The sequence below is a fragment of the Callithrix jacchus genome, chromosome 19, assembly GCF_049354715.1.
Source record: "Callithrix jacchus isolate 240 chromosome 19, calJac240_pri, whole genome shotgun sequence".
NCBI classification, from domain to species: Eukaryota; Metazoa; Chordata; class Mammalia; order Primates; family Cebidae; genus Callithrix; species Callithrix jacchus.
Window position 1 is genome coordinate 30,204,209 of NC_133520.1, and position 22,235 is coordinate 30,226,443.

Here is a 22,235-nt window from a genome sequence, read left to right on the forward strand (position 1 = left end):
TCCCAGACATTTCAGGAGATGAACAGGAAGTGCAAAGGCTCTCAGGTGGGAGAGTGCCCCAGATATGTACACAAAGGAGGGTTGAGTAGTGTGGTGAGAGTGGAGTGGAGTTCAGGGAGAGTGACATGGACTTCAAGGTAAGGGGATGGGCTCTTCAGGAAGAGAAGGGTCAGGGAGACTGGGGGAATGACGGCGCCCTCTGCTCAGTGGTCAGGATAAAAATCAGAGTTGTCTTGATGATGCCTTCTTTCATCTGACATCTGTCTTACTTCATTTTCTGCTGCTATAATAGAATAACACAGACTAGGTAATTCATAATGAACAGAAATTTATTTGGCTCACAGTTCTGGAGGCTGGGAAGCCCAAGATTAGAGGGTCATGCCTGATGAGGACCTTCTTGTTACCTCATATGCGCTGAGCTCATCCTTCATAAGGACCCTGCTTCCGTGATCACAAACCTACTCCGGCAGTACTGGCATGAATCCATTCATATGGGCAGAGCCTCATGACCTAATTACCTTTTAAAGGTTCCACACCTCTACACTGTTGCAATGCGGATTGTTTCCAATATATGAGCTTCGAGGGCCGCATTCAAACCATAGCATTCTGTCTGGGCCTTCAAAATTCATGTCTTTCTCACATGCAAAATACATTTATTCCATCCCAGTAGCCCCCAGAGTCTGAACTAGTTCCGGCATCAACTCAAGAGTCCCATCTAAATCAGATACGGGTGAGGCTCAAGGCAGGATTCATCCGAAGGCAAATTTCCCTTGAGTCATGAGCCTATGAAATCAAAATAAGTTACATGCTTCCAAAATACAATGGTGGGACAAGAATAAGAAAGTATCCCCATTCCAAAGGGGAGGAATAGGCAAGAGGAAAGCAGTAACAGGACCCAAGCAGGGCAATAAAACCCAATAAGGCAGACAACATGAAATCTTAAGATGCCAGAATAGCCTTTTACTCCATGTACCACCTCCTGGACATATTGGCTATGTAGGGCTCAGCTCACGCAGCAGCTCTCATGGATTAGAGTCTCATGCCTGCAGCTCTCCCATGCGAGAGTTGCATGCTGGTGGTCCTACAGTGCTGGGGTCTGTGCAGTGGCATTGCCCTGGTGGGGGCTCTCTCTGGTGGCTCTGTCCCTGTGACGAGTTTCTGCCGGGGCCTCCAGGCTGTCCATGATATCCTTTGAAATCTAGATGGAGGCCGGCATGACCCCACAGCTCCCACACTCTGTGCACCTGCAGTCAGCACCATGTGGACACTGCCAAGACCTGCCTACCACTGTTCTCTCTGGAGCAGCTGCATGAACTACACCAGGGCCTACTTGAGCATGGCTGGGGCTGCCAAGGAGCACTGTGGTGGAGCAGAGTCCTGAGGTGGCCCTGGGCAGCAAATGCTGGGGTTCCGTCTATGTGTTTCTGGAGATCTTGCTGTAAAGGACCTCACCTGCCTTGAAAATCTCTGCAATGCCTGTGTGGGCATTCTCCTACTATCTTGATGAATAGAACCTGGCTTCCTTCTCTCCATATTATTCTCTTGAGCAAATGGTGTTTTGGTCACATCCTTAGTATTCTCTTCTGAACACACTTTTTCATCCTTGACATGGCCAGACAGAGAGTTGTCCAAACCTTTCCATCCTACTTCCTTTTTAATAACTTTCATCTTTTAGTCATCTCTGTCTTCCTTCATTTTGCTGTTCATGGCAAAAAGAAACCATGTAGCACCTTGAATGTTTTGTTGCTTAGATATTTCTTCTGCTAGATATCCCAGTTAGTTGCTCTAAAGTTCTGCCTTCCACAAAGGGCTGGGACACAGAAACAATTCCATCAAGTTCTTTACAACTGCATAACAAGGATGAGCTTTACTCTAGTTTTCAGTATCTTGTTTCCATCCAAGACCTCATCCAAATTTCTTTACTGTCCAAATTTCTGCCAGCATTCTGATCACCACCATTCAAGTCACCCCTAAAAAGATTCAGTTGCTCCCTACAGCTCTTTCTTCTGAGCTCTCACCAGAATCACCCTTAATGCTTCATTTATGGCAGTCTTGGCTGTTTTTAGCCTGCTCCTCCAAACTCTTCCAGCCTGTACCTATTATCCAGTTCTAAAGCTGCTTCCACATTTTCAGGTATTTGTTATGGAAACAACCCCACTTCTGGTACCAATCTCCTTAGTCCATTTTGTGCTGCTATAACAGAATACCTGAAACTGGGTAATTTATTGAAAAAAAAAAAAAAAAAAAAAGAAGTTTACTCAGCTCACATTTCTGGAAGCTGAGAGGTCCAAGATTGAGGGACTGCATCTGACAAGGGCCTTTCTTCTGGCTCATCCCATAACAGAAGGGTGGAAGGACAAAAGAGCACACTCTCAAGATAGAGAAAAGAAAGTGGCCAAACTCATCTTTTATAAAGACTCCACTCCTGTGGCAATGAAGACATTTCTGCAATAATGTCATTAATCCATTCAAGAGGGCAGAGCTCTCAGGATCTAATTACCACTTAAAGGTCCCACCTTTCAGCATTTTTGCATTGGGGATTAAGTTTCCAACACATGAGCTTTGGGGGACACATTCAAACCACAGCAATATCCAAACTCAGCAGCAGGTCCCATTGGCCCTGTTCCTAAGTACATCTCAAAGCCATATGCTTCTCCTCAATTCCCATGCCGCCAGCTATAGCATCCCACCCTCCTCTGCCTGGATGGCTAAAATAGCCTCCTGCTGGTTTTCTTGCCTTTCCTCATTCCCTGATGTGACACATTCTCCACACAGCAGCCTGAGTTATCTTTTACAAACAGAAATTCAATTATATTATTCCTTTGCTTAAAATGGCTTCCCCTTGTACCTAGAGTAAAGCCCAGACACTTGCTTCAGCGCTCTCAGCCCTAGGTCTCTTCTCTGACTGAGCTGGCCCCTCTCGGGCCTTCACCCCTGAGGCTCCTTCACATTAGCCCTCTCTCTGCTCCTTAAACCCACTCTGGCCTCAGGACCTCTCCCCCATGGTGCCTTCTGCCTAGAAGGCTCTGTCCCAGATCTTTCCCTGGCTGGCTTGTTCATGGTTCTTTGGTTCTCAGCTCATTGTCTCATCCACAGAGAAGCTGCGCTGCCTACTTAACCCACATCAGCAGCGTGTCCTGCCCCTCACTTGCTCCTGGGGTGCCCTGCTTATTTTGCTTTTTAGGTCTCTTTACTCTCTAATATGATCTGGTTTATTTGTTTGCATGTCTATTGCTTGTTTCTCTGTCTTTAGAATGATACTTTCATGAGAGTATATTCTCATCTATTTTCCTGAACACCCAGAACCTGGCACCTGATAGGTGTTCAATGAATACCCCTTTAAATAAGGAAAGGGTAAGTCTCAACCGCCTGGTTTCCCCCAGCAGGAACAAGACACCCACTAAATACCTAGGCAGTGCATGCATGTGAACAGGTCAATCTCATGGCTCAGAAAGAGGTCAGACTTTGTGGGAGGAGTGTGGCTCCCAGGCAAGGTACGACGGCATCCTCACCACTACTTAGTCCAGTGAGATTTGCCTGGAGCAGGAGAGGCTTGCCTTCCAGGTCCTAGCCATGGCTCCCTTCTTCTGCTCCAAGCTTCCACCCTCCAATCCCCACGCGTTCTCCATCTCCCAGAGTGGCAGAGCTGAATCCAACATGGGTTTTGCACTTGGACATACTGGAGTCTTAGACATTCTTTTCATGCTTTTTCCTGGCAGAGTGGCCTTGGACATGTTTTCTAATCTCTCCAAGTCTCAGTTACTGCAATTAGGAAATGAAAATAATGATACAGGTTGAGTATCCCTTATCCAAAATGTGTAGGACCAGAAGTGTTTCCAACTTTGGATTTTTTTAAATCTTGGAGTATTTGCCTTATACTCACTGGTTGAGCATCCCTAATCTGGAAATTGGAAATGCTCAAAGAACATTTTCTTTGAGCATCTTGTTGGCATTCAGATAGTGTTGAATTTTGGAGCATTTGGGATTTGGGGTTTTCACATTAGGGATGCTCAACCTGTAGTATCTAACTGAAAAGGTTGTGCTGAGGTACCAATAAAACCATGTCCACAAAGTCAGTGCCCAGGGCTAGGCACAGCGGCGCATGCCTGTAATTGCAGCACTTTGGAAGGCCAAGGCAGGAGGATCATTTAAGCCCTGGCGTTTGTGATCAGCCTGGGCAACATAGTGAGACCCCATCTCTACAAAAAAGTTTAAAAGTAGCTGGGCATGAGGGCACACACTTGTCCCAACTACTCAGGAGGCTGAGGTGGAAGGATCCCTTGAGTCCAGGAGTTTGAGGTTACAGTTAGCTGTGATTGCACCACTGCACTCCAGTCTAGGGGACAGAGTGAGACTCTACCTCTTAAATAAATAAATAGCCAGTGCCCAACACATACAAATACATGTTAGCACTTACCAGCATTTTTGTTGTTATTATTGATCAGATAACTATTCTTTTTGAGCTCCTGCCTCACTTAGCCACCAGAATCTCCCACCCCTCATATGGCAGCCCTGCCAGGGTGTCCTGGGAAGAACCAGTGGCTTTCTCTGCCCTGCCCTAGTTGGACGCAGGAATTGTAGACTTTGTTTCCTCATTTCCACCTGTAAACCACATTGGCGATCTTGCTGCAGTTATGATATGAACTCCTTTTCTGTTCAGCCACCAGATCTTGATAACACTGAGAGGCTCAGCGGGAACCCCCTTCCGTTTCTTTCCTCAAGCTATGCCTTTCCCTCCCAAGGTCTCTGTAGCCCATTGCTCCTGGGACTCAGTCTTTTCATGTTACCGTCATCCATGAGACGTTCTGACTAATAAACGAATTCATACTACACAGTTCATGTTCTCTTAGCTTTTAAAAACAACACACAGGTGGGCGAGGTGGCTCATATCTGCAATTCCAGAACTTTAGGAGGTCAAGGTGGGAGAACTGCTTGAGTGCAAGTGTTTGAGACCAGCCTGGGCAAACGTAGGGGGACCCGTCTCAGTAAAATAAATAAATAAATAAAGAGCACACAGAGAAGCCAACTCTTAACCCAAAGGAACATTGCATTCCTCCTGGGATTTTATGCACTTTGAGGGAGATTCTGGAGGTGGTGGGGCTCTCCCTGGTTCCCTCAGGGCTGTCTTTAAGACACTGTCTGACCTGGTGGCCTGTGGACGGGCCCCATTGGTGTTTTCCTGTCTCCATTCTGTTGCTCCCCCGTTAGTGTCTGCCTGAGCTGCACACTCCTGAGAGCAGCACCTCCCTGCTTAGCTCCCACACAGTCCTCGGGGATACTGTGGACTTGGGAGGGGCATTCCCAAGAGTCAGAGGCACCTTCCACACACCCCACCCCATGCATGCCCCAGAACTCACAGCTTCTACCTCCTTTTCCACATGTAAGGAGAGGTGAGTTTTTCCCCTGGCCCTGGGAGGTAGCCCTTCCTGTGAGAGCCTGCCCCACCGCAGCCAAGGTCTTGGGTCCAGCCCTTTCCCACCAGGGAGAAAATAGCAAGAAAAACAGATGAGAGCTGATACCCTAAGCTGTAGGGTCTATTGGGACTGGGTCCTGGAGGAGCCCCAGGAAAGCTTTAACCCTGGGGGCTCCAGGCGGTCAGCAGGGTGAGGAGTGAGGAAAGAAGAGGGGAGGGAGGCACCTCTCTAGCTAAGTCACCTCCTCCTTCTGTCCTCCTACCTCTCCTTTCTCCACAGATCATCACTGCCCAGTTATGGGTCCCAGGCTAAATCTCCCAATCCATAGGCTGGACGGCAGCACCGGAGGTCACCTGGCCAACCCCACTGACTCGGGGTGGTGCCCTCTTTGGGCAAGATCTAGAAGTTCCCATTTTAAATCTCTTAGGCAAGGGATATTTTCAACCTGCCAATCATCTGCATCTCAACAACCCACAGTCAGCCTGGCACCCTGAAGGAGAGCTGGGCTTGAAGTCAGGAGACCCAGGCCAGTGGAGCTTCTAATCTGTGAAATGGGGATTCCCTCATCTGCTGTGCTCGCCACAGCAGTGGTTATGGGGATTACCTGAGACAGGACTGAGAAAGGCATTTGTAAATGACAAATGTAGTAAAATGGCAGATATGATGGGTGGTGGGGGTAGGCAGGACACCGGGCCCCACCCTTCTCTCTGCATCGGCAGCTCTCTTTCCTTGCTGAGGTTCACCTGGGGACCTGGCCCCGCCTTCCGCTGTGTGACTGCTGAGACAGCATCCCTTAGCCCTCAGAATGAATGATGTTCCTTTGGTCTTTCCCCGTATGCTCACGCCCAGAACTTTTTCCACCGTATCTGAGAGGACACGTGGGGAACACTTTGAGATGGTCAGGAACAAGACGTAAGTGAGATGTTTAAATAGCCCTCAGCCTGTGTTTGCTGAGCATCTAGAGATACTGGCGTTTTCCAGATGGGCATTTGTCTAGGAGCTTGGAGGGATAAGAAGGGCTCAGGCAAAGGAATACTGGTCGGGTGTTTACAGAGTAATTGCACACGTAGTATCTCATTTGATCCTCTCCCTCTGAAGTAGGTCTCCTTTACAGAGGAGAAACTGACTAGCAAGTTGCAGACGGGCTGCCCAAATTTGGGTCTTCTGACTCCCAGTGTCTGTACCAGGCCTGGCCATTCTGCTGAGGATACAGAGGAGGGAATGGGCTTCCATTACAGCAAGAGAGTGAAGATTGTATCTAAGAAAACTTCAGAGGCATAAGTGAACTGGTTACCTCTCAAGGCCTTTGGTGGTGGTTTGGGGCACAAGGATTCTATGATCACAGAGTGGGGGAGGAGAACTGCTCTAAAGGTATTGGAGTCATCTACTCAATTTCTTCACTGGGACAATGAAGGGATGGAAAATGAGATTCCAAAGGTATCTTGTAGTCCTTATCTTCTCGGTGGGGTGGAGAGGGGGTATCTGGTTCCTCCGACTCTGCAAACTGTCCTCCTTCCTACCTCCATAGCCTTCACAGAGCAGGTGAGCTTTGATAGATGGTAAAGGGTCTAGAAGAAGCGTTGTCCAGGGCGAGAGAGACTTTACGCATCATCATCATGCAGAAGGCTGCGGATTCTGCGTCCTGGGGCAGAAGGAAGCAGTCGGCAGCCTCTCCCTTCACACTGCTGGGTCTCAGGAGCTGTTTATGTGCTTGAGTGGGCACTCCATCAATTTCAGAAGCTGCATTGGAAAATAACAACTGGGCAAGCTGCTGCCGTTCAGCCGGCTCCTCAACACAGAACTGGGTAAGACCCAGCCCTTGGCACTGTCTCCAAGGCCAGTGTGTAGGCAGAAGCTGTGATGGCTGCTGGCTAGATTGGTTTAAAGGGAGGTAGGAACCCCTGAGATATGAAAACGCCCAACCCTTGTGGCTCATGAGCAGCCTTGTCATCCAGATGTTTCCATCTTCTTTGTGATGTGAAAAAAGTTAGAGGCTCTGTCCCTTGATGCAGCCTATTTCCTTTAAAGGACGTAAAATGATCTGTAGTTGTTGTTTATTTTCTTGCTTGTGAGTTATGTGTCCCTTCACCCAAAATGTGAGATATGTAAAAGTGTGGATCTTTTATCTTAGCACAGAGAGCAATGCCTAGCACAGAAAACACTCGATAAATGAGGCAGGGGAGTCTGCCTCTCTTAGGTGTTGTTGCTGAATGAATGCATCCACGTATGCATGCGTAAATGCATGAGTGAATGAGTGCAAGTATCTAGCACGTAGTAGATGCTCAGTGAATGTCAGTTTTCTTTCCTGAGCATCATTCACAGTAAGCTTGGGAATGCAGAGCTGGTTCTTGAGATCAAGCCCTTAGGAGGTAAGTGCTACACAGTGATCAGGAGGGGAAACAGGAAGTTGATATGGAGGTGGGAGGTGAGGCACTGGCAGGGGAGTATGGGCAAGGCCCAAAGAAGGGGAGTTGTGTGAAAGCTTTTTTGAAATGACGTTTGTGTTCACTGGCCCAAGAGAAGGGACAGATCGTTTTTTAATTACCTGGCCATTTTGGTCAGTGTTTAGACGTGTTTTAGGAAGCATGGGACAGCACTGCCACCTTCCATGTGGCCTTGGGCAGATCCTGTGACTACTTTGAACCTCAGTTTCCTCATCTGTCAGTTGGGCAGTCCGCACTCGGCCAGTGCCTTCCTATGCGATGCAGGCTGTCGTGAAGCAATGATGAGATAACCAGGGAGGGCGTGCTGAGTGCATGGGAGCAATGTTTACTGTGGTCATTTCCTTGACATTTCTAAAGGAGGTCCTTTGTAATTTTCTATTACTACTTTTGTCATTAATCAGGATTTCCTCTCTTCACAGGAGAATGAGCCAATGCATGGCAAGCACTAAATCTTAGATCCTGAAGACTCAACCTTCGAGCAAAAGACACACACCTCCCTGCTCACCGGGCCCTGGATGGGGAGGGGCTCCTCTTAGAGGCCCCTGGAGGCCAGGTGTGCCTCAGAGGGGCCCTTTGAGGCAGCTGGGAGGCAGATCCTGACACTCTGCCCTCCTCTCTCCCAGGTACAAGATGGTGGTGACCCCCCGGAGGGCAGCGGTGGCCATCGCCGGCTGCTGGATCCTCTCTTTCGTGGTGGGGCTGACCCCTATGTTTGGCTGGAACAATCTGAGTGCAGTGGAGCGGGCCTGGGAGGCCAATGGCAGCGTGGGGGAGCCCGTGATCAAGTGTGAGTTCGAGAAGGTCATCAGCATGGAGTACATGGTCTACTTCAACTTCTTCGTGTGGGTGCTGCCCCCGCTGCTCCTCATGGTCCTCATCTACCTGGAGGTCTTCTACCTGATCCGCAAGCAGCTCAACAAGAAGGTGTCGGCCTCCTCTGGCGACCCGCAGAAGTACTACGGGAAGGAGCTGAAGATCGCCAAGTCACTGGCCCTCATCCTCTTCCTCTTTGCCCTCAGCTGGCTGCCTTTGCACATCCTCAACTGCATCACCCTCTTCTGCCCGTCCTGCCACAAGCCCAGCATCCTCACCTACATTGCCATCTTCCTCACGCACGGCAACTCGGCCATGAACCCCATCGTCTACGCCTTCCGCATCCAGAAGTTCCGGGTCACCTTCCTTAAGATTTGGAATGACCATTTCCGCTGCCAGCCTGCACCCACCATTGATGAGGATCTCCCAGAAGAGAGGCCTGATGACTAGACCCCGCCTTCTGCTCTCACCAGCTCACATCCAGCAGGGTCTCAGTCCAGTCCTCACCTGCCTGCTGTCCCACGGGTCTCCCTGAGCCTGCCCCAGCCGGGCTGTGGGTTGGGGGCATGGGGGAGGCTCTGAAGAGATACCCACAGAGCATGGTCCCTCCACTAGGAGTTAACTACCCTACACCTCTGGGCCCTGCAGGAGGCTTGGGAGGACAAGGATCCTGTGAAGGGACCAGGTGTCTAGGGCGACAGTGTTCTGAGCCCCCACCTGCCTTACCATCCCGTGAGCAGTCCAGCGCTTCAGGCCTGGGCAGGTCTTGGGGAGGCTGAGACTGCAGAGGAGCCACCTGGGCTGGGAGAAGGTGCTTGGGCTTCTGCAGTGAGGCAGGGGGTCTGCTTGTCTTTGGTGTTGGTGGTGCAGCCCCAGGCCCAGCTTAAGGAAAGGAGAGCATCCCCTCTGAGACAGATGGGAGGAGAGAGGTCGGGGATGCACTGGCCGGGCTGTCTCTCCTGTTCTGTAGGAGAGGGTAGCCAGAAGAAGCTAAGGGACAGAAACCAAGGAGCTTCCATTCCAACCTCTGAGGACTCTGGGCCCCAGGCCATGCCAGGTGCTAGGGTGCCTGCTCTCCTTGCCCTGGTCTACCCAGGGTTGTGTGTGGGAGAGGCAGAAAGGCTAGGTTCAGAAATCATTTCTTTCTTTTTTTTTTTTGAGATGGAGTTTTGCTCTTGTTGCCCAGGCTGGAGTGCAATGTCTCGATCTCAGCTCACTGCAACCTCTGACTCCTGGGTTCAAGTGATTCAGAAATCATTTCTGATATTTTCTGGAGTGCAGGCTCTGCGCCCTGGGGAGCGAGCTTGGTGTGGTAGGTGCTGGCCTCAAACAGCCACGAGGTGGCAGCTCTGAGCCTTCCTTCTTGCCCTGAGCTTTCCAGGGAGGAGCCTAGAGTGTGATTACCTGTGATCTGGGCCACCAGTGCCACTGGCCACCCGATGCCAGGCCTGGACTCTCCTAGGTGACCCCATCTCTGCTGCTTCTGGGCCTGATGGAGAGGAGAACCCTAGACATGTCAACTCCTGGGAGCATCCTGCCTGCCCCGGGATGGGGTGGACTCTGGCCCTCCTGGGGGAGTATAGGCAGCTGCAGCAGGCAGAGGAGACCACCCTCCTGAGAGTGTGGGGACGGTCTTGCTGTCATGCGAATCCGTCAATACCCCTAGTATTTACCTGCATTTTCAGGGACTTTGGAAGCTCTGTTGCAGGTTGGGGGGGGGGGTCTAGGACTTTAGGGATCGGGGGAAGGACCAACCCATGTCCTGCCAAGCCTGGAGTCCCTGTGTAGAGGGACGAGGTGGGGGAGGGGAGGTGGCCGTCGAGTTGATGGGTTCTGAACATGAGTGTCAACCCCAGGTCTTGCTTCCAGGCCCTTCCCTCTGTTAGAAATGGGGTGTGCCCCGGCTCCCAAGGGTAGCCCACGTGACTAATAAAAAAACTGTGAATCCTGTGGAGCGCACATTGCTGGGCACCCACCCCAACCACTGTTGAGGGCAACAAGACACCCTCAGCAGAGGGGAAGCAATGGCGGGGGCCGGGAGGAGCTGCGACAGGGGGCATGTGGAGGCGTTCCAGCAAGGAGGGTTCCAGAGAGGGTGTGTCTGTTTCCATAGTTACGCACTTGGGGTAGCAAACCCTGATCAGGAAGCAAGATCCGGATATTCTCATGTCCAGAACCCCCCCACCCACCCACACACAGACCCATGACATCCTGAGACCTCTCCCTCCCGCTGGCATCTTCCTCATGGTGACATATCTGGAGACCCCCCTCATGGTGACAGATTCAGACACCCCCCTCCTGGTGATGCAGCGCCTCCCCCTAGATGATGTTGCTCACTGGCACAGAGGCCCCGCATTGTGACACCACACATCTTTATTCGAGTGCTTCCCACCCAGTGCGGCTCTGCAGAGCACTCCCATCTCTGCACCCTCCAGGACCCCTTGAGCCCAGGAACCCTGGCCCGGGGCCTACCAGGCCCACTCCTGAGTTTTGGACACCAGCCTCTGGGAGAGAGGGGCCAGCAGGTACCAGGGGCAGTTCCTTCAGCCATCGCTATGGAAGTGGGGGTCTTGAGTGCCTCTGGAGTTTGATGGTGGGCCTGGGGGACCTGGGGGAGGACATGCTTCCTGAGGCCCTGGTGTGAGCAGAGCTTGGCTGCAGGCCAGAGGGGTGCAGAGAGGCGAGGGGAGCAGCACCCTCTTCCTCAGCAGGCCTCCCTCCTCAGGCCCAGGTCTGAGCTCTGCCCACCGCAGTTCTAGATATTTCTGCACTTATGCAGATCCTCAACCACCAGCGGAGGGAAGGCAGGGAGAGGTTGTTATCCCCACTTTTCTGATGAGGAAGTGTGTCCAAAGAGAACACCCTTGTGGAAGGTCACTCAGAGCTGGGAGTAGACTCTGATCATGTGGTGGCCCACGGAGTCGCCCCCTTCCGGGCCACACCGGCATCTCATGGCCCTGCAACGTCACTGCGAGTCTCTGGAGATGCGTGTTAGTTGCCCGTGTCTACAAGTTTGTCCCCAGAGCTGACCACCACCTTCCCTTCTCATCCCCAGCCCCTGTTCCCGGCCTCCTCTCTGCTTCCGTGCTACCTGCAGCGGTAGCAGAGCGGGTGGGTCTGGCCATTTACCTGGCTCCTCATCACAGCCTCCTCCCGTGGCTCTTCAGTGCGTGGCTGAGGCTAGAAGAGATGCTGCAGTTAGAGCTTGGGGGAAGTGTCGGGGAACTGACAAGGTTCACGGTTACACGCCCTCCCCTACACTGGCCCGCCCTCCCCTACACTGGCCCACCCTCCCCTACACCTGCCCACACTCCTGCTTGGAAAGTAATCGGCACAGCCTGACCTCGATCTTGCTACCCCTTCTCTTCTGCCTTGATTTTAAGCTCTCTGCTGCCTCTAATCCAGCTCCAGAGAGGCACTGACTCCTTTTCTTCCATCCTCAAACTCTTACCTTTGACCTCTAGCCGGCAGTCCACAGATGCCTCCCCCAGCACATTGATGGCCTTGCAGGTGTAGACCCCGGAATCAAAGGGGCTGGGTTTCCGGATCTCCAGGGTGCAGATGCCTTGCTCAGAGAGAGCACGGTATTTGGGGTTGCCCTGGATCTCCATCTTGTTTTTCATCCAGATGATCTTGGGCTGGGTGGCATGGTCAGAAGAGAGCTGGGGAGGTGTGGACTGGGGCGGGGCTCTTGCAGGCCATCCTCAGGCTTGCGTGCGGATGCCCGGAGGATTCCTCAGCCCTGCTGTCCCCACCTGCTCCCACCAGCCCAGGGCACAGCAAGGCCTGGCCCCTCACCTTGGGTGAAGCTCGGACACTGCAAAACAGCTGGGTGCTGTAGCCAGGAGTGGAGGTGTGGTCAGCCAGGGGCTGGGTGAATGAGGGGGCTTCTGAGAAGTCTCGTTCAATAAACCCTTTTGGTTTGGCAGCAATATCTGGGTTCAGGGGAGAAAGTCGGGTGAGTCTGAGCTTCCAGGAGTGAAGGAGACCTGTTAGGACTGACTGATCCTAGATCTATAGCAAGTCGTGGCTTATTTACAGCGACTTGGACAATCCCAAAGAGGCAGAGAAGGCTGAGACTGAGGCTGGGTGAGTCAGGGTGGTAAGCAGAGGAGAGGAGGAGGAAAAACTAGAGATGAGACCGTCTTGGCGGAAGGTGGAGGCTCGCAACTCAGACACGCGTTTCCTTTGTGTTTGTCTTTGGAGACTTGACCGGCTTTCCTTTTTTAAACAAACATTTCTTCCTAATTCTGTGCAGCTCAGGCTGGTGTTAAATAAAGTTTGCCTTCTGGAACCCACACAGACGGTGGGTCAGGGAGGGCCTCGGGGCAGACAGGGGACAGGGAAAAGGGCCTGGGGTTTAGGATTTGACGCAAGAGGGTCAGTGCCTGTGTGGAGACGGTAAATACTCTTATCTCTCTTGTCCATCTATGTGGTGTGTATGGGGGTTGGAAGGCTTGTTTTAGCAAACTCACCCGTCTTAGCACACTACTCCATGCACACGCACCCTCTAGGTTCCCTTGGGACACTCACTGCCTGAGACTCGACAGCTGCTGTGATGCTGGCAGCCCCAAGCATCTTTGCAATAAGTACACGGCCTCCCAAGGAGCAGCTTTCATTTGTGTGGATTTGTTCTGATGTGTTTGTTAAGATCAATCAACCACATTCACTACGTTGCAGCCACTCCATGCGTGTGCATGAATAGCTGTGGAGTGAGGGGACAGCGGGTATTCCAGGGGCAGATGCCCAGGAGAAGCCCAGAGAGAGGGATGTGGAGAAGACGCTGAGGAAGAGGCAGGCACAGGGAGAGAGTCAGCACAGCCAGACCTGGCCCAAACCCACCTGCCTTCTGGATGTGGGCGAGCTCCTTGGTGACGGTGGCGGAGGTGCTGAGCCCACACAGGTTTTCTGAGAAGACCCGGAAGGAGTACGAGTTGCCGATGATGAGGTCGGAGACGGTGCAGGTGGTCGGGTGGTAGCGCTCCAGCACTGTGAACCATTGCTGCGGGTCCCTGGGCGTCACCCTCATTTCTCACCCCTGTTCTCGCCTTCCCTGCTTACCCTAAAGCCCTCTCTTCAATGGGAACTCATTCTATGCCCCCAACCCTGGGATGCTGAACCATCCAGCTTTGGGCCTCAGGGACATTGAACTGGGAGAAGAGGCCCCTGGGTCACTCAGGTGACCTCTGTAGGATCCTCAGAGACTCCTAGAGCCTTCATGGCAAAGTATGGCCCACAGATGTGCGATTTCAGCATCACCTGGAAACTTCTTCGAAATGCAGGCTCTCAGCCCCCACCCTGGACCTACTGAGTCACACTCTGCCTCTTAGCAAGCTCCCCTGGAGCTCCCCTTGTACACATTAAAATTTGGGAAGCGGGCTCCAGAGCTTGAAAGGCTGCAGACGGCCCAGGCCAGCCCTCCTCGCAGTCTTTAGGAGGCATCTGAGATCCAGAGAGGAATAGTCTTGCTAAGGGACTCCTAGGTTGTCAGGTTAGCAGTGGGCAGACCAGAACTCGGTCCCTAGACTCTGTGGGATGGGCCTTCCCCACCATCTTAACCACTTCCTACAATGACCCCACTCTGTCCCAGCCAGCCTCACCCCTGTCTTTTTGTCTGCCTTCTGCACTGTGTAGCCCAGGAGCTCCGTGTTGCCTGTGTCCTGGGGTGGTGTCCACTGAAGAGCAGCGTTGCAGCCCCAGACGTCCAGGAGACGGATGCTGCTGGGGGGTCCAGGTTTCTCTGCAGGCCCAGGGTGCAAGGGGAAGTGAGCGTGAGGGCCAGGCCAGCCACAGAGCCCCCACAGCCAAGATTTGTCTCCTGCCACACTCCCTAGGCCTGCTGCCATCAGCCATCAGCTCTGGAGTGCGAGGTCGGGGGCTCTGGTTCTCCCATGAGGCAGCCCTATTCCCCTGGCCCCGTACCAATCACCAGGATGTCAATGGTTGCCTTGGCCTCCAGGTCTTCCAGGCGCACAGTGAGCTCATAGTGGCCAGAGTCAGAGCGCTGGGCCGAGCGAATGAAGAGGATGGAATCCTGGTCCCCGGTACGCACGCTCACCCGCTGGCTGTCCAGGGCATGGCCATTGTGGGTCCATGTGGCCTGAGGCTTAGGCTTTCCCTGGCAGGGAGGAGACCCTAGGGTGAGTGTAGGGAGGTGCCAGTGTCCCCACACCCCCTTAACTCCAGTAGTCTCTGGAGCTGTGCCCTGGGGAGCCTGCCCCATTGGCCCTTCTCAGGAAGGGTGGCAGAGGCTGGAGCCACAGGTGCTGCCCAGAGCCACATCCTCCAGCTGTCCAGCCCACCCTGGGGACCCACCAGCCCATCCCCAGGCTGAGAATCACCACTGAGTCATGTGCATGATTGCAGGAGGATGAGCCCCTCTTGCTGCTGCGTCCCAGCTGGACCCGTGGAGATCCTGCTATTTCCCAGATTCCCCTTAGATGGGGGTCCTGATTCCCACTCAGGCTCTTATTGTTGGTTGGGGGAATACTCACCTGGAAGGGGATTTGCAGGTTGACTGCCTCTCCCACCTGGCGGATGTAGGTCTGACGGAGGTGTCGAGGGACACGGATCTTGGGGGCCTCTGGATCAAAGCAAGAGTCTGGGCTTAGCAGTGCAGTGGGGTGGCTGGTTGAGGTTTCTATGGTGGGGCAGGGGACAGCCGGTGAGGGATGGTGGCAGGGAGGAGGGTCCTGGGTGTGGTCTGGCTGCCATGGGCTCCCTCCTTGTGGGAAGGGTGAAGAAGCTCTCACTCCTGAGGTCTAGGACCCAAATCCCGTAAGGGAGCAGGAGGTTTCAGGAGGTCAGCTCCTCCAAGGTGTGAACTGGTAAGCATCCCGGGCACTCCCTTGGCACCTCGACTCTGCCAGGACGGGATTTGCCCTGCAGCCCAGGCATTCCCAAGCACCAGATGGGCCCCAGCTGATTCTCTGTCTCCCCCTGCTGGGGAGCTGGTGCTGCACCTGTCAGGCTGCACTTCTAGGAAGGGGAGGCAACTGCTGCCTCCCTGTTCTAATACCCTCACCCTCCACAAGCCCAGAACTTTCAGAGAAGCCCTTTTGAGCCCCTGTTTGCCCATTCCTCTGTCTCCAGGCCCTATTGAGAGACTTGGGATCTTTCTCCAGGCCCTATTGAGAGGCTTTGGGATCATCCTAAATGAAGCCAGGACAGGTATACCCCCTTCTTCCTCTGTCACCCTCCCATAGTTGTTAGTCTCAGAGCTGGGAAGTTCTTCCTGAAGTCCTGCTATGCTAAGGAACGACCTTCTGACCCTCATCTGGTCACGGGCAACCAAGGAAGCCCCTGGGCTTCTAAGGGAAGCTGCAATGGCCGCCACCCCTGTCCCCCGGGGTGGGTCCTGGGGCCATGACTGAAGCTCCTCCGCAGCAAACAGGTGGCAGCAGTTGGTTGGTGGCATGCCGGGCGGAGGAGGATGAGACAGTGAGAAGGAACACGGTGTCTCCGAGGATTAGCTGAGCAGGCACTTGGCTCTGGGAGCTCAGGCATGGAATGCTCTAGGGACAGCTGCAGGGGGGGCAGGAATGCTTGGCAGCTCCAGGTGGCTGAGGAGGGACAGCTGAGCAGCCAAGGATCCTGGACACGGCCCCCACCCTGCTCTGCCCAGGAAGAGCCTGGCTGCTCCCCACTTGCTCACAGCCTCCTCTCCCTCTTCTCTTCAGGAAATCCCCTTCTCTCCTGCCAGAGGAATTTGAGTGGAGAAGTGGGTGCTGAGTCTGGCTGTCTCTGTTAATGCTGGGCCTCAGGGGCTTCTCAGAGTCTGAGCTCCCTGGTTCCCTGGGGAAGGCCCAGCACCCTCCCAACCAAGAGGGCTTCCTGGGACCTCTAAGACTAGAGTAGACATGGCCATACTGCAGCTGCCAGGTAGGGCCACATGTCACCCAGAGCCAAAGGCTGGGAATGTCCTTGAGTTTTGGGTGCCATCAGAGAAGATGCCTTGCAGTGCAGTGGGGCATGAGTGGTCCTGTGTAGGAACTGCCAAAAAAGGCTGGGTGACCTCAAGGGAGGCCCTGGGCTCCTTGGGATCTGCTTGGCCGCAATAGTCTATGAATCTAAGCTCCCTAACTCCACAGTTCTGACGTCTCTCAGGCCTCAGAGCTGAGCATTTCCTTTTGAATCCAGACTTGACCCCTCCTGTGGATCCCCTCTCCTTCTGGAGGCCTCGTCTAGAGCTACAGTGTTCTGTGCAGCCTCCTCCAGGAACTGTCCATCCCCTGGTGGAGGAACAAGAGGGACGGTGGAGAAGGCTTCAGGCCACCTGCCTGCCTGTGTCTCTCCTCACCCTGGGGGACTGTGGTGTCTCCAAAGACCTCAGATTAGACCAAATGACTCACTGCCATTAACAGACTGAAACCTGATCAGCTCTGGGAGGGGAGCTTGGGGAAGATTGATGCTAACATACCTTGCAAATAGAAATATTAGCAATGGGAACGGCAGCTGGCCCGCCAGGCCCCAGTGAGGTGTGCCCTCTGCAATGGAGAAGTCTTCATGGACCTTTAACGGACCCTCTTTTTCTTCCCACTAGGGCCTTGGTGGAAGAAGGGGCAAGCAGGGCCTTCTCCCTGTTCCAAAACCTTTGAGAGAATCTGGAACCCAGCCCACAGGAAATGGGCAGAAAATGACCGGAGGGTTTAAGAGTAGATGGGAGAAAGCTCAGATGGACTCTTAGCATTGAGTAGGTGACCCAGGGAACTTGATGTTTTGTTTCTGAGCATCAGTAGGCCCCTTCCTTAAGGCGTTGGAGCTGGACCACTCAGGGAAATGGCTTCTTAGACCTCCAGAGGCTCCTTGCTGCTGAGGAACCTGGAGCTTTCTTAAGGCAAGATGGTGATAGGGTGTGGCGTGTGCATGTGAGCGTGGGACGTGGGAGATGACTGCCTGGTTCCCTCTGCCTGCTGACCTGAGTTTCTCCATTAGATAAGGTGTCTGGGAAGGGCTGGGGAGCAGAAGGCCAGGACGGGCTTTACCGATGTTCTCTCGGATGTGGATGGGCTGGTCCAGCACAGCTGGTAGGCCAGCCCCTGCGGAACTCACTGCAGACACGCGCAGAAGGAACTTGTCTCCCAGAGCCAGGTTCCGCATGGTCTGCTGGGTCACCATCATGGGTCGGGCATTCACAGGCACCCACTCCGAGGCTGAGGGATGGAGAGAGTGTGAGGTCTTGGCAGTGTGGCCTCAGGCCCCCTCTCTGTGGGGCTTCTCTTCCTGCTGGTGATCTGGGGAACTCGGTCTCCATCTCTGGGCCTTATTTTCCCCTTGTTTGCCTTCCCTGACTTCTTGTCAAATGGCATCCTAAAGACACCTGATGTTGGAGCCCTGAAACTGTGGCCAGAGATGAGGCTGCTGTAGCCCAGAGAGGGTTGGACACACTTGCAAAGTCTCTCAGCAAGGTAGGGGCAGAGGCAGAGGCCAGGCTAGACTGGAGTCATGGAGGAGACAGTGGGAGCAGGTATGTGGCCAGCACCCCCCACCCCATTCCCTCTTTCTCCTCACTGTCTCTTACACTAACATCCCCCCCTCCAGCTCCTCCCTCTCCACTTCCTACACTGTGGGGTCCTCCGAGACTTAGCATCTCCTTCCCTTCTTGCCAGAGGAGCACCCAGTGTCCCCTTACCCTTCTCTTATTCAGAGGCTCCTTGGAGCTGAGGGCAAGGGAGCCCCTCAACGCCCCCCCCCACCTACCCTTCCTTGCTCAAATGACTCACTGCCATTAACAGACTGAAACCCGATCAGCTCTGGGAGGGGAGCGAGGGGAGGACTGAGGCTAATGCACCTTGCAAGAAAGGATAGGTGGGGAGTTGAGGAGCCCACTGTTTACATCCCCTCCTTCTGTATCTCTCCCAGACTGACCAACCACAGGGCTTGAGCACTTATCCCTGCAGCCCTCCATGAAAACCTCCCTGGGTGTCTGTAGGACTTAGCCCAGCACTCACCTCCCTCTCTGAAGAGCTCCAACACATAGCCCTGGAGGCCCAGCCTCCCTAGCCTCTCTGGGGGCTCCCAGCTCACAGTCACGGAACTGCTGCTCACATCCTCCAGGGTCAGCAGCAGTGGGGCACTGGGGACGTCTGGTGAGATGAAGAGGTTCATGGCCAAGAGCTCCCCTCCACCCTCGAAATGCCTGCCTCCCTCCTCCCCCTACCCCACCACCTCCAGTCACCTTCACTTGGGGGCACAGGCTTAGTGGCTGCGGGGGCTGCAGGGGTTTGAGGGGCAGGGGCCTGTGGCTTGGGCACCTGCTCTTCCCCAGTTGACTCTGATGCTGCCACTTCTCCGGGAGGCTCTGCAGTGGGCACCTTGGCAGATTCAGATGTGGTCTCCTCTGGACTGCAGGCAGGGTCCTCAGAGGTGTTTTTTTCCGTCATTGCTGGACTGGTTGGGGGGTCAGGCTGGAGGGTGCAGGGGTCAGCAGTGGGGGGACCTGGGCCTCTAGGGTGCCTGGGACACCTAGGTCCAGGCTTATATAGTCAGGGGCTGCCCCACCCCCAACCAACGATTCCCAGCTGTGGGGTCAGGTCAAGCAGGAGGACTGGAGGGTGGAGAGGCGCCCAGGCCAGGAATAGCTCTGGGGGAGGAACCACAAGGGCCCCTTGAGGAGTCACTCCCTCATCCATCACCCTGACTGCCTCAACAGCCAGGGTGCTGGTGCCCAGCTGGGGGAGGGTGCAGATGGGCAAGATGGGACATCGAAGGGGCCCTGTGCCAGGTGTCAGGGCAATGGGAGGAAGAGCTTCTAGCTGGGGAATAAGCCTAGCTCGGGCTCTGTGTGTCTGGCTTCTATGGGGTCACTTGTGCCTGGAGCATCTCAGACCGGGTACTGGAGCCCTGACGGTTTGGGACAGTTTTCCTTGTGAGTGCTCCCAGCTTTGCCTCTGGGGTCCACACTCCCCTGGCTCCCACAGTTCCCAGGGACTCTTGCCTGTTTTGTATGAGGCTGAGGGTCCTAGAGGGGGAGGGAATTGAGATGCTGAGGGTGGGGCTGCTCAGAGGATGGTCCTCCAGCACTGGAACCCCAGGATGGGGGTCTAAGCACCCTGGCTCCTGTCTCTTTTGGGCAGCTGATAAGAAGCTGGTCTCCCCTGCACCTGCTGTGGGCCTCAGTTTCCTACCTATTACAGAGAACCCCTTGCCCTTCAGGGTGTGGTGCCCTCATGGCAAATTGTGAAGATGCCCTAGTGGAGGAGAGCATTCTGGAGCATCTAGACTCTTCCAAAAAGGCTGTGGGCATGAGCTTTCTCAGTGTGCAAAAGGAGGCAGATAGGGGCAAATTTCTAGTCATTGATTCATTTATTCAATAAAATGTTAAGACTGGGAATCACTGGGAAGCCAGAAAATACCATGTGTCAGGAAGGAGTGAGAGCATTAAGAACTGTTACGGCTGGTATTGGAGCAGTCACTCTGGAAAATGTGGAAGCTTTACTAGTGCCTAGTAAAATGGATGAGGTGCCCACTCTGTGACCCAGCCGTGCCACTCATGTAACACCCACATGTGCCCCTGGAGACACAGAGAAGAAGGTTCATGGTAGTATTATTTGTAATTGTTGAAATGTGGGAGAAAACAGCTGTCCCACAACAGTGGGATGGATAACCGTGGCGTGTTTATGCAACTATAAAGCAAAACCTGAGGTCAAATGAGCAGCTTCAGCTACTCACAGACCCAATGATGAGCAGAGGAGCAAGACTCACAGAAATGTCGCGTCTCATTTGTCTCATCTACATTAAATCCAAATGCAGTCAACACCAGGCTCTCTGCTTCAAGGTGCACCTGTAGGTGGTCAGGCCAGAAAGGAAGTGAGGCCAACATCAGTACAGAAGGTGGGATGGCAGCTGCCTCTAGCCGGAGGAAGACGGGTATATGTGATCGCGGCAGCTGCAGGGCTGCTAATGGGTTTCCTTTCCCGACCCGGGTGGTGGTTTGCACAGGTTCTTACTATGCAGTCATTCTTCAAATCAAACAAATACATTTGTGCACTCTTCAGCATGTAAGATATACTCACAATTTAAAAATAGGCAAACGTGACTTATTCAGGGCCCTCAGCAGCGTGCATGCTCTCCACTTTCCTGGGGACAGGGGACACCAGGGTGTGGTTGCCTCTCAAACCTGCTGTCTCTGTTGGTGAGTGGCAGTGCAGAGCCTGGGAGCCTCTGGATCTGGCCCTGCCTGGATGTCCTTGCCCTTTGCTAGGTGACTCAATGCCTTGCCAGGCAGGGAGCAGGTCCTGGAGACCCGATCTCCATCCTTGGCCTCTGACTCTGCAGCTATAAGCGAATGTGACTAACCCAGCAGGACCCTGAGTCAGCCCTAGAGAGCCTGTCCCAAGATGGGGGAAGGGTGGCCCTAGCAGAGGGGGTTGGCTGCCCACAAGGGCTTGCAGCCCTGGGGTTTCAAAGATCATTGTGTTGGGGGGTGGGCAGTGGCAGGGATTAGGGAATGCTTGGCCCCACCAGCCAGAGGTGAAATGCCAGGTACACCCCTCCCACCCCCAGCCCCACGCCTTGCTGAGCCCTTGCTTTCTCTGCCTTTAGCAGGGCTGTGACCTTGGGATCAGTAGCATCTGCTCAGCTCCAGCTGGTTCAGATTTCAGATATTTCCTCCTTCCCTCCATCTCAAACCAGAGTCAAACTGTCAGGCCAACCTGTGATTATCCCAAGCCACAGATAATCCAAACATCAGAGAACCCAGAAATCAATTCTCTTTAGTTTTGGTGTGTGTATCTGGACTGTCTTTGGATAAAGGCATTCCTGGGGCCCTGGGAATTCAACAGAAGCCTGATGAGAGCATCACTACCTCATAAAGGCTGGAAATCTGTCTGTTCTTCTGAGCCACCCCATCATATCCTCCCAACCTCCTGTCTCAGGCCAGCTTGAGCAGAGGTGCTTTGATCTCTGAATGGGTTGAGGGATGAGTGGTAAGGGAGGGGTGAGCAGAACAAAGGGCTAAGCCCAGCACTAGGATCCTTGACAGACTTCAGGCCAGCCACGGAGTGGGCTGCTTCCAAGGTAATGAGCTGCCCCTCACTGGGAGCTGGGGGAGGCTGGAGGGCCATCTCTGAAGCACTCTGCAAGGACTCCAGCCCCGGGAGGCAGGAAGGATGCATGAGATGACATCTGCACTTCCTGCTGGCCCTGAGGGTCCAGGGTTCAGGGCTCTCTAACCTGATCCTGTGATGAGCTCTCACCACCTTCTCGTGGGTCAGAAGAGATGGAATTTTGGGGTGTAAGGGCTTCTTTCTCAGTGCTTGTTAGCCTTCAGGAAACAGAAGAAAGTTTCTTTCAACAAGGAATTTAATTTAGAAGTCTGGATGGCAATGACTTTAATATTTGGAAGGCAATCAGCCATGCTTGGATTAAGTCCAAAGCGGGTGAATCTGAGGACACTGGCCTCCCACTGGGACTCTGTGCGGCTAGACCGAGGACATGGTGGCCTCATCTCTGCAAGTTTGGGGGTCCCAAGCCTCAGAGAAGGAATCCAGAAGAGATGGGGGAGGTGAGTCTAGTGGGCCTAGTGGGTCCACAAAGATAGACCAAAGCCAGCACCAACACGCTG

General features: G+C 53.7%; 2 protein-coding genes across 4 annotated transcripts in view; one reads left to right on the top strand and one right to left on the bottom strand.

Annotated features, from left to right (window-relative positions):
• ADORA1 (adenosine A1 receptor) overlaps window positions 1-10,621 on the top strand; it is a 39,281-nt gene extending 28,660 nt beyond the window's left edge. For all 3 annotated transcript variants that reach the window (XM_078356862.1, XM_035280575.3, XM_035280580.3), the window contains one exon: window positions 8,482-10,621. In XM_078356862.1, the coding sequence (XP_078212988.1) occupies window positions 8,482-9,121 (640 nt within the window). In that variant the 3' untranslated portion in view covers window positions 9,122-10,621. The remainder of the gene's footprint in view (window positions 1-8,481) is intronic.
• A 405-nt stretch (window positions 10,622-11,026) lies between these two features.
• On the bottom strand, window positions 11,027-19,124 carry MYBPH (myosin binding protein H). Its single transcript, XM_002760662.6, has 11 exons — window positions 18,849-19,124; window positions 18,622-18,756; window positions 17,656-17,823; window positions 15,166-15,254; window positions 14,594-14,789; window positions 14,272-14,411; window positions 13,514-13,673; window positions 12,470-12,606; window positions 12,123-12,309; window positions 11,801-11,851; window positions 11,027-11,279 (listed from the first exon to the last, which is right to left on the bottom strand). The coding sequence occupies exons 1-10, from the start codon at window positions 19,051-19,053 to the stop codon at window positions 11,835-11,837; spliced, it is 1,434 nt and encodes a 477-aa protein (XP_002760708.2). The 5' UTR covers window positions 19,054-19,124; the 3' UTR covers window positions 11,027-11,279; window positions 11,801-11,834.
• Between the last annotated feature and the right edge of the window lie 3,111 nt (window positions 19,125-22,235).